The 12,404-nt window shown below is 45.8% G+C and overlaps 1 protein-coding gene across 1 annotated transcript in view; it reads right to left on the reverse strand.

Moving 5' to 3' along the window:
- Positions 1-8,506: 8,506 nt before the first annotated feature.
- LOC119395986 (glutamate receptor ionotropic, kainate 2) overlaps positions 8,507-12,404 on the reverse strand; it is a 226,119-nt gene continuing 222,221 nt past the window's right edge. The window contains exons 14-15 of the mRNA XM_037663016.2: positions 10,107-10,432; positions 8,507-9,586 (exon numbers count right to left, since the gene is read on the reverse strand). Of these exons, the coding sequence (XP_037518944.1) occupies positions 9,428-9,586; positions 10,107-10,432 (485 nt within the window). The 3' untranslated portion in view covers positions 8,507-9,427. The remainder of the gene's footprint in view (positions 9,587-10,106; positions 10,433-12,404) is intronic.

Consider the following 12,404-nt stretch of genomic DNA (forward strand, 5'->3'; position numbering starts at 1 on the left):
ATTGGAGCACCACGCGGTGTCAACCGCGTCTCAATATGTACTGAAATCATGTTTTTCTCAAATTTGTGATTTTTTTTCTTGTAAAATTTAGAAACATGAGTTGTGTTAAAGCATTTTTAACACAAAATATACCTTCTGTAGAGTAAGTATTCATTACTCAGATATTCATACATAGCGCAATATAATAGAGGAAAAAATGCAAACACAGAATATTTCAGCGAAATTTCTGGAGGCGTATATGGTAGAAAAATTGCAATATTATTGAGCTTGATGATGATATGTGGGTTTTAATGGCGTAAGGGCCATGCGTTGCCGAAGAGCACCATGAGAAATGATAAAAGAGTAGCAATGGACGGTGATTTACGATGGTATGTAGGGGATGTGAGCTATGATGGTGTTACGTGGCTGTATACGGGCCCAAAATTCCGCGCCCTAGGACGGGTAAAACGTATAAGCATTAAAATCATGAGCGTGACGTGAAGTGTGTGCCTAGTGAGAATGAATGTCGAGTTGTTGCAATAATAAAACTACGGGTACGGCACGAGCACAAATGCCTCGTCAGCGCCCTGAGTCCAAGGGCTGCGAGGCAGGTGCTTTCTTTAAGTGTAGCTACCGCAGCAGCCGCCTCCGTTAGGAGGCCGTGCTACGGAATGCCTGGGTAAATGACGTGAAAGTCATGCACATCTTTTAAAAACGCGAACAGTGACTGATGTTTCAAAACAGGTTCCCCACCGATGAACATTGATGGGTGAAATGGTAATTGTTGTCGGTAGGGTAATATAAAGTGTTGTTTTCTGAGCGTGTCTAGATCATTACGCTGGATAAAAATGTGAAGCACGGTTAGTGCTTCACAACATCTCTCACACAAAGGTAGATCGCCGCCAAAGAGAAGGTGAGAGTGTGTACTGTGTGTGTGTCCTGTTCTTAGTCTTGTATTACTTCTGTGTGGCGTGACTTTGATACTGGTGGCCACTCACCCAGATTAGGTTTGATAACGTGTAGTTTGTTATGTGTTTGTCTATCCCACGTGCTCTGCCAATAAGCCCTGAGCTTTCTTTTAAAGCGGGGTTTTATGTCAAGTGCAGGAACGGAAATGAGTGCATTGGCGGCAGCATTTTCGTGGGCGGATGTAGCTAGCTGGTCGCCAACACGTTTCCTTGTATCTCTCGATGCCCTGACACCCAGCACACTACGACATGCTATTATTCAGCTTCGAACACCTTATGCAAACACCTTTGCTCAATACCTAGACAAAATTTGATATTGAAATACAAAAAGAATACTCTCAGAATAAAGGGCGGTCCTAAGCAGTCTCAACACCAGGTCGGCCCCTGGCCCGGATCGGGTGACCAACAAGACCCTACGCAACCTGGACGACGAGCCAGTTACGCGACTGACGGCCTACGTTAACCAATGCTGGCGAGAGGGCTCCCTCCCCAATGCGTGGAAAAGGGCCCGCGTGGTCATTATTCCCAAACCGGGTTAGCAAGTGACAATCAATAACCTAAGACAAATCTCGCTCACGTCCTGCGTAGGCAAAATCATGGAACACGCTGACCTGACTCGCGTGACTGATTACCTCGAAGACGCCGACGTCTTCCCCCCCACGATGTTGGGATTTCGTCGCAACCTATCCGCGCAGGACGTGATTCAGTAGGGTTGAGAGCTGGGCTAGTTGGTGAAATATCATTTTAACTAGGGGTGTGCGAATATTCGAAAGTTTCGAATATTCGTCGAATATTATATTCGAAATATTCGTATTCGATTCGAAAATCGTGTATTCGAAAAGCTTCGAATATTCGATAACTTCGAATATTCGAAAAATTCGAATATGCGATGCGATTATCATGCATAAAATAACTCGTCTTCCACATCTCTGCTGCGTTCGTATAGCTAAAAACGTTGTCGAGAGGAGCGATAAACATCCTAAGTACACGGAGGCACGATATCTGCCTGCGACGAGCGCCCCAATACGTATGATTTATTGCTGGTGCATCTCCGAAGTGCAGCGCTGTTGGCGATCACGTAACCATACATTTTCAATATTATGCGGCCGTAACGTGCCGCACTACCACTCGTTCACTATGCGGGACCACTTCTGAAGAAAGACAGTGATCCATGTGACTGGTGGCGGACTGTAGGCACCTTCAGATACCCCAGTCTGGCAAAGCTTTGCCCCATGTACTTCCCTATACCAGCCACTTCTGTTCCAAGCGAGCGTGCCTTTTCAGTGTCAGGGGGGGGGGGGTGTCTCTGTTAGAAGGGAGCGCCTGCTGCCTGATCATGTGGAGCAACTCATATTTCTTCATGATAACATCTAGTCATTACTTTCATTGCGCCGTGATATTTGCTTGTGTTGTGATGTGCATTGTGCTAGCCTGGACATTGTGTTCTGGAGATAGCAGTGTATGTTGTGTTGCCAGTCAGGCTGTTAATGTTTTTTTTTTTTTCAAATAGCTACATGTTAAATAAAATATCGTTACTGTGGAGGCATTTTTCCTTTGATATTCGATATTCGATTCGATATTCGAAGGTGGATATTCGTATTCGATTCGTATTCGAAAAGTTTGCTATTCGCACACCCCTAATTTTAACGTATGGTGTAGTAGCGCAAATTCGACGGGGACAAAGAGGACAAGAAGCAAAAAAGTAGCGAGTGTCGTGTTTTTTGCTTCTTGTCCTCTTTGTCCCCGTCGAATTTGCGCTACTACACCATACGTTAACAGGACGTGATGTTGCAGCTCAAACACCAGATCGTAGACGACACTTCTCGTTCCACCAAGGCGATTCTCGGCCTCGATCTGAAAAAGGCTTTTGACAGTGTCGAACACGCGGCGCTTCTCGACCGTGTCCGATCGCTGGGATTAGGCCAAAGAATGTATAACTATATACGCGATTCCCTCACGGGTAGGCGTGCGAGCGTCGTTGTCGGCAACGCGGAATCAGCGGAATTTGAGACCGGCACGATGGGTACGCCGCAGGGCTCTGTCGTGTCGCCCATCTTGTTTAATCTCGTCCTTCTTGGGCTTCCGGAAAAACTAACCGCAATAGAAGGGCTGCATCACAGCCTCTATGCGGACGACATCACCCTATGGGTCGCCGGAGGAGGATGCGACGGCAACGTAGAACGAACGCTTCAGATGGGCGTGAACGCGGTCCAGGAGTTCTTGCGAGGCACGGGCCTCGAATGTTCGGCGGCCAAGTCCGAGCTATTGCTCTACAGACCCACGAGCAGGGGCCGCAAAACCGTGCTTCCTGGCGGGGGGAGATCAGACATTAGAGTCACGGCGGTCGGCGTTCCCATACCGAGCGTAGAGCACATAATGATATTGGGACTACACCTGCAGGCTAACGGCCACAACAGTGAGATGGTACGAAGACTTAGACGCTCAGTAGACGACACGATTCGACTACTCCGCCGCATAACGAACAGACGCAGCGGTGTGCGGGAAAGTTGCGCGATTCGTCTCGTACAGGCGTACGCGATCAGTCGCATAACATTTGGAGCCTCTTCTTATCTAAAGTGACTGGCGTTTGAACGAAACAAGATCGACTGCATGATACGCAAACCGTTCAAGAGGGCGGTCGGCATCCCTGTCAATGCGAGCACGGACACGTTCTTCGAGCTGGGCCTGCACAACACCCTGGGCGAACTGATCGAGGCGCACAACATCGCGCAATACGAGCGACTGTCCAAGTCCAAGGCGGGCAGGCGCATCCTCGAGTCACTCGGCATAACATACCACGCCCAATGCGGGGAGAAGACGATGGTTCCGATCACAGTCCGCGACCGTCTCACCGTCCCGCCGCTCCCCAAGAACATGCACTCGACGCACCAGGTTGGGCGCCGCAACAAAAGAGCGAGCGACCTGCAAAGAATATATGGCAACAGCGAGGAGGCGGTGTACGTGGACGCCGCGCGATACCCAGAGGGAAAGCGTGCTCACGTGATCGCAGTTGTGAATCACACGGGCAAATGCATCGCGAGCAACACGGTGCGTACGAAACAGATAGAGGCGGCCGAAGAGGCGGCGATCGCTCTAGCACTGGTCGCGGCACCGGAAGCTGCGGTCGTGATCAGCGACTCGCAGGCTGCCGTCCGTAGCTTCGCGCGCGGCCGCATCTCGTGGCAGGCGGCCCGCATACACCGAACTCGCTATGGCAGCAGAGACGGCAGCGACCTTCGAGGAGCGATGGCATCGACGTCACCGCCTGCAGGCAACTAGGCGGCCCACACGGCGGCTCGAGGTCTCACTCACCGAGCCGCGGCCGACTCGGTGGCCGTCTCTACCTCAGAGAGTGTAAGAACACAACAGCAACCGGAATGGTCGTGGGGTGATCGCCTGACCACATTCAGCGACATCACACAACATTACAGACTAAACAGACGCTAATACCCTCCACCACACGACAACTTAAACAAAAGACAGGCCGCAACTTGGAGATTACTACAAACAGACACTTACCCAGCCCGGCGATCCTACGCATCTGTTATCCAAGCTGATACCCGACGGACGCGTGTAAAGCGTGCGGGGAAAGAGCCACACACCGGCACATACTTTGGGAATGTGCCGGGAGAGCTAATGCCGCTGCCGCCGTTCACTTCGCGACGCATGTTAGGCAGGCACGAACTGCTACCACCGCGCGGGGGCAGAGGCCGATCGCCGCCGCGTCTGTGGTCACTGCTGCGGATCGCCTGCGTCGGCGTCGCTGCCGCTGGGAGGCGGCACTCACCAGTGACAAGCTGACCGACCAACTTTGGGCCGTCCGGTAAGCCGAGGATGCCGCCCGGGTCCAAGGGCTTCAAGCCGTCTCCTGACGCCATCATCATCAATGTAGAGTGGGACGGGACAGGGGTTAATCCCCTCTTCCCCCCGCCTCGCCCGGACTTTTAATGAAGTTTATTCACTCACTCACTCACAAGCCACATTCACACGACATTCTGAAAAATTCGAAAGGTTCTCACGTGACCACTGGTGATACTGGTTCACATTGAACCTTGTTGATTTGACTATCTTGAGGGGCTCGTTGGTTTATTCTAGCGACTTATTGTCGAATGCCTACAACGGCAAACAGCAAGCTACAAACAAAGACAAAGAAAGATCCAGTTCACATTTTTCGGCACTCATTTTTTCTGTCTCTTCTCGTGCACTGCACTGTTTTCTCACTTCGCGTGTTTATCAAGAACTCATTGCATAGGGTGTTTCTATATATCTTTTGGTCCTAAACATGTCCTCGATAACGTCCGTACAGTGCATTTCACAAAGCAAGACTCTTTCCTGGTGGTGGTAGGCTTACATCAACACATCTTCTGCAGCCGATGAAAATAAGACGAGAAGTCATTACCTCGATAAATTCAAATGACTAGCCATTACACTTTCAAAATAATTGGTCAGTTCATTCCAATTGCGAAATTTTCTTATTGCTCACTCTTATTTCACAAATTATTTATGATGATAAGGTGTGCGTAAAATGTTAAATTTGCTAGAATCATCTATTTTTTAAACTTGATCGCGTGCCGAAGAGTGGTGTAACAACTATGAAATATCTAAATTGTAAAAATCGGCCGCATGGCTTTAGCCACCATGGGCTACTTTTGTGGGGAACACTCAGATAAACCCAGTAATGTTTAAAAAAATTGCACTGGCTCAGCTCGGCTATGCCATATTATACGTAGCGTTAGCAAAGGTTCAGCTGATTATTCTTAGCTTTCCAGATTGTCTAGGATTATTAGCCTTCTTCTGTTCATTCTTCGTACGCTGACTCGCTAACTGCCAGGCAACTACTTCGGCATCCGATGAGATAAGCTTCTCGGCTCTTCTGCGCCGTCGAGCGGCATTTGCGCTCTCCTTCTCCATCGTGTTACCCACCTGCAAACGCCAGTCAGAGGCGCTATCAATAGGCTCCAGCGCAGTGTCAGACGGCGACTGCATAGCTAAGGCGAATAGCTGCGCGCGCGCTGGCGCCACTTTGTCTACGACGTCACTCCTCTCGAATGCGGCGCAGACCAACAGCGGCGAGCCGCGCGCGGCGGTGTCGGAGAGCTCCCGAGATGCCAGCTCCGGTGACTCAGCTGTGTGACATCACTGATCCTCGCGCATGCGCAGCACGGCTCATGACGCTCCACGCGAAATCGGCTCCGGCTAGGCAAGTGTAGCTAATGCTACAAAACTTGGTATGGGACGCCAACATTGGGCATTTTGCCTCTTGTGTGTTCGTACACTCTGTTGTCTCTTTTATTTGGTGACTTCCACTTTCTGAACAAATGTGCATAAAACGTTCGTTTTCTGTTCCAGAACGTTATTTGCTATTTGCGACAAACACGTGCACTTCATAGTCAGAAATCGCACGTTCATAGTTACCTGGTCTTCAGGTTAATTCTCGAATGATGACGTAAACGAGAAGTTTTTGCAGCAAGAAAGAGGAAATAGCAAGACGCCAGAGGTAAAATACCAACTATGTTATTTTAGATAATGCATTAACACTCATTGTGGTTGAGAACATGTGGTTTTTAATAATCATAAAATTAGCTTACGTGACTTTAATCTGTGACACTTTTTATAGGAATTTTTACAAGCCATATTTGTAAATTATAAATCATAAATTGTAAATTGTAAACCCAGAACACGCATAATACGCTTTGAGTTGTGGCATCATGTTTATTAAAAATTCTCGAATATCACACTTTCTCCAGACCACCTCTGAAACGCAGTGTCATTATCTTTACATTCACTATCCTTGAGCGTAGCAGCATGCAAATCAGGTGAATACCTGTTTTTTCATAGTGGTACTCCATGAATATAGCCATTAGAAATGATAGGCATGAATGCTGAGCGGAGCTCTTGTACAGTAGTCGTCACACTTTATTCTAACCTGGGAATACCACTTCGACTCACTTTGCTCAAAAACGTTTAATTTTGCTACTATGTAGTATGTAACTTTCAACGTACAAAGGGCCACAAACTGCGTCGTTGAACATTCGCTGTGGTGGCGTCCCTACTATCGGAAATGTCATATCTCCTAGTTCTTTATTTCATTAACGTATATCGTGGCTTCAGTTGTAGATGACGAAATACAACAGGCTTTCTTAACATGCAACATTCCAAGATCACAGAGCAGTCGTCGTTATAACAGGTAGGTTAGAGTTCTTTTTCTCACTCAGAATTGTATCGCAAAGTTACAACCAGAGCAGGAATATAATCACAGGCAGCATATATGGCAAAATGATGCCAGAATAATTGGCAACGTAGTCAGCGTGTTTCTTAGGCCGTCGTATATATTTGGCGGATGAGAGACATGACTGCGCTTTTCGTGCACCTGTGTCTCATAATTTCTTTCGTACATCAGGCAAACGCGAATACATAGCAAATGGGTCGACCGAAGTGCAAGGTATGACCAACCTATAAAGAGTACGTTTTATGCGCGAAGTTTAACTGTATCATTGAAGCCCTAATAAATTAAAAGTGCTCGCAAGGAGTGAGCGAATAAACTTTAATAAAAGTCCGGGCGAGGCGGGGGGGAAGAGGGGATTAACCCACTCTCCGAGAATTTTTTTTTATTCCTCGAACCTGTTCAGTACCACTGCTCTAAACTAATAACGTGTTCTTCATAATATTAAATCATGTATATCATTTTAGGCGAAGTGATCCTCCTTTTTGTTGAATAGTCTGAGAGAATGTTTCCTTCCTCGTTGTAAACCCACTTGTCCACTGTTAGCACAACGTAACATTTTGGAAATCTTCGCTGCCTTCGCTTGGGTCTACGGAACATGACACGCGCACTAAGATACCGTTCTCTGAGCCCACCATATCTTTTTTTTTTTTTTCATTACAGAAATCCTTATCTCAAATACAACCTTGTCATGCTGAGTTTTAGGAATAATTCACAACATATATATATATATATATATATATATATATATATATATATATATAATATATATATATATATATATATATATATTCATCGTGGTTTATAAAAACTTAATTTTCCCTCCCTGAAAAAAATACACTAGTTTAATTTTTAATCATTTTAAACACGAAATGCATGCGCTGCGTGTGGCTCGGCGTGGTAATCACGACTGACTTTTCATTGCGCGCTCTAGTATTGTCGACCCTGCTTGCGACACTTGCCAGTGCGGAAAGACAATTTGGCACATCCCGTGGGAATATCTCGATTGAATTATTGATAAAACAAGCTCCACAAAGGTCTTTCGAAACGGAACAAAGCGACACTCAGTCTCTTGAGATAGAGGAGCATTCCTGGGGCAATAACTTGGACTGAGTTCAGCACAAGCGATTTTAAGTGCATTCTTTCCGTACACAAGGAGTGTGGCCGATCTGCAAAGCTGTAGCATGTTGAATCTCACTATCGCACGCACTTTTTATCTCTCCATTTATCACTGCCCTTTTTTCATTTTTATTCATTTTAAGCATTTCTCCAACAAAGTGTAACAAAAGGGGTTTTGAATGGGTAACTTCCTTGTCTTCAGTTCTTTTTTTTTTACACCTCGAGACAGCGGTGAGTTAGGATGGCGTCTTCAATGCATTGGTTTAAGTGAATGGTGTGGGCTACGCTGACGACGAACGTAGGGCACGCCATGAACACCAAGACGAGAATTTAAATACTCCGACGATACTAGTGAAAATGAACACATGGTCGTCTCTCCTTCCCTTACTATATTTATTCCTTTGCACCTCCCTTCAGTGCAGGGCAGCACACTGGTTTCATTCTCTGTTAACCTCCCTGCCTCTTACGCCCACTCTTCCAAATGCATGTGTGTGCTCCTTTGGGGCGAAATGCGTGAAGATCGAGCTCTCGACGCAACTTGCTTAACATCTTATTATTTGTTGCTGAGGACGGCCATATGTTTTGACATATTTACTAAAGAAGCTGCGGTGTTCTTTGCTGAGAGGTGAATTCGGCGTCGAAACACCTGGAAGTGTAACACATGGGCTATGTTTCCCTCGCATTTTGCTTGCTCATTGAATTTTCATTACTTGTTCGATTTAGTTACCTTTGACCACACAGCGCCTTTGTCTTCGCCTTCCCCTTATTACATCCGAAGGATACAGCATTGCGTCATTTGCTAGCATGGGACGAAAAGTTTGGTTTAAAAAAGAACACGGCTTCGGACAACGGCTCAAGAAAGCAGCCGCATAATGACGCACCACAGTGAGCAGGAGTGAGTCAGCGCACGTTCACTTGGTACACATTTTTTTTCACCGTCCTTTACAAGGCGAAGCAGGTGTAGCAGCAGTTTCAGCGGCGACACAAACATTTGGTCGTGGGAATCCGCTGACCGTTGTTTAGTTTTTGTGTTTTCAGCGTCCGCTGTATCGTCACACTGGGTGATACCGGAGAGTCACCAGAATGCCTCGGGGTTGTGCGTTGCCGTGGCAAGAACGTCTGGTGACTCACCGCACTGCTAGGAAACGTCGGGCCTCCTCTGCTGCGCATGCGCCGAGGCCTCGCGGTTGTCTACCACGTCCACTTGAAGCGTTGTCGCTGGCAGCACCGAAATTGAGCGATCCTGTTGAGCAGTTGCAAGCACCTCCAGCGAAGTCTTGGACTCCTTTTTCGACAGCTGCGCACCAGATGGTAGATTTGATGAAAAAAAAAAGGTTAATTAAGCAGTTATGGGGACTATTGAAACGTCTGAAGGAGCTCACCATAGGGCACTAGCTAGCGGTTAGCAGCACTGCCTCTTGGTTTATGGGTATAAAAGACATTTATTTTCATGTGGTAACGAAATATACAAAAGTCCAAAACCTCCGGAAGATGTGCTTCTGGATCATTAGAGGGCCAGTGATGAAATGGTTGCGCGCTATAAATACGATGTTCTTGCAAAAAGAAAAAGAACAGATAGAAATACACGCGCCTGAAATATTCGTTTCTATGCAAAGAATCACTAGATCGTACTGCGCTCAATAAAATTCTCATTAACTTGAGCACAAAGAACGAAATTCATATAGGGTGCACAGGCTAACAATATTTCTCATTATTTCTGGATCATCTACACCGCGAACATCGTAGGCTGTTTTCGACAATGCCACAACACGGGGTCAACTAAACAGCGAGTAGTAAGGAAGAATTGCTGCGCTTACTTCCATAATTTCACAGCTCCTTTCTATAGCCTTCTTCTTGGCTTTGGATGAAGGGTGAGTCTTCCACACGAATTCCAAGATGACGCACACGCTGGACACGCCGAGTCCTCCGAGGAGAACGAGGAAGACGCCTCCGACATTGGACACGCCCAGCGCGTTCGCCTCCTCTGACGAGTCCTTCACCTCGGACAGTGCCGACGCACCCTTCTCCCTCTGGCGCTGCTCAGAACAGTGTCCCATCCACCACTGCTTCTTTAGGCGCGCAATGACGCCAGTCTCCTGGAGCCGGAGAATGGCTTCGGACAGGTGGGCGGTGTAAGGGGACGCTGAAATCAATTAGAGACCGGTTTTGCGTCAGTGTGTGATCGATGTATAAGTGTATGGAATGCTGTGCGAACATTTGTGATGCGAATAACGCATACTTTCGGGCTAGTTTAGGGCGAGTTTGGGCGAGTTTAGGGCGATCATACTGGGTGCGATCAGGTTTAGGGCGAGTTTAGAGCGATCAGGCTGGGTGCGACGAGTGATGCCGAATACTACAAAAATGTGCAAGCACAGATGCTTTGATCCCTGTAACGTGCTGCGAAAATCAGCCTTCTTTTAATAAACTGACATTGCACGCATCTTTCCACTGAAAAACAAAAACAAACTGAAACTTCTCTGGTCTTGCCTGCACTACCCAAAAGTTATTCCTTGGCAGCGGCGCCAAGGAGCATGTTCTGCGAGCGCTCCTTGCCACCATTTGCAAACCTTTGTCGCCATTTGCAAGTTTCAAGGGGTGAGAAAAAATCTGGTGGAATCTTTACCCCGTGTACCTGTGGTGATTTACCCAGAATAATTGCAAGGGGGGAAATGTAAAAAGAGATTAAGGTAGCTTCGCACCAAGGTTGCCAAGCCTGAAGGATGTGCGTATCTGGGTAGCCTTCTTTGTTTCACTTCGGTTTTCTCTTTCATTTCTCCTTTGGTTCTTTCTTTTTGCTTCCGTTTATTTCTATTTATTTGTTCCTCTCTCTGGCTATTTATTTCTTTTTCTTGCTCTTTCTAAATTTCTTCCTATTATTGTCCTTTCTGTCTCTTTCTATTTTTATTCAGTAATAGACGTGTAATAAGCGTTATTTTTACTATATTCTTATTCGTTTACATGAGAGCGCCTTGTAATAGAAACCTCGACAGATTCCGTGCGATATTGTATTGTCATTTCCGCTGCTCTTCCGCTTTTTTTTTTCCAACTGACAATTTCGGCGGCACTGAAACGGTGCAAGTGAAACAGCTACGCGTTTCACTACCGGCTCTTTTCTTTTTTTGTCCGATACGATGGTGGGTGCATGTTCTTCAGCAATATGTTGAAATTTCACACTGGCTGGCTTATAATTCTTTGTCTTGCACTGCGCTAACAAAAGTGAAATTATTATTATCATATTATCATTATCATTATTATTATTAACATTATAAATATTAGCGAATTCTTTAAGCTAATAAATAGTGCACTAATTATGATACCTGTGCATGGTTTGTAAGAATAGAATGCATTTCTTTTAGACCAATCCCATATTCGCTCTATTAGGCAGTAATAAACAAAACACAGGTCTCGAATGTTCTGAACATAGCTGTTTGCCGTAAAATATTGCTTTCAATAGTGCGACACCAGTCGTTAAAATGACCGGCTTCCGTTTAGCGGTCGTCTCTTTGATGTTGTCCGTCTTACAGCGCGACCGTAACCGGCGCCATGCGCTTGCTAGTATACACCCTAGCACGCAGCTTGAGCAAGTTATGGTCATACACGATTAACAATACAGTAAAGGAAATAATGTTCATTCAGCTCACATTAAATAATACCGGATGGTCAAAATTCCCGAAGCCCTCCACTAGGGCAGGCTTTATAACGATATCGTTGTTTTTACCAAAACCACGATATATTAACCACGACATGATGAAACCGCTGCACATTCTGTATAGTGACCTCATCGTAATTTAGTAACAGTGAGGAAGAGCTCCTAATGGAGAAAACAGCTATATATATATATATATATATATATATATATATATATATATATATATATATATATATATATATATATATATATATATATATATATATATATATATATATATATATATAGCCGTTTTCTCCATTACGGAGTCTTCCAGACTGTACGCCTGTTACGTTTTAGAAGTTCCCTTTTCTGTAATCCACTTGGCTAAGATAGACGTGCTGTGTGTGCGTCCTTCGTTGTCTAATTAGTCTGTTCGAGTGTAGCAATAAAATTAAAGTTTAATACATTAAGCAAGCGACCTTAT

The sequence above is a fragment of the Rhipicephalus sanguineus genome, chromosome 6 (assembly GCF_013339695.2).
Source record: "Rhipicephalus sanguineus isolate Rsan-2018 chromosome 6, BIME_Rsan_1.4, whole genome shotgun sequence".
NCBI lineage: Eukaryota > Metazoa > Arthropoda > Arachnida > Ixodida > Ixodidae > Rhipicephalus > Rhipicephalus sanguineus.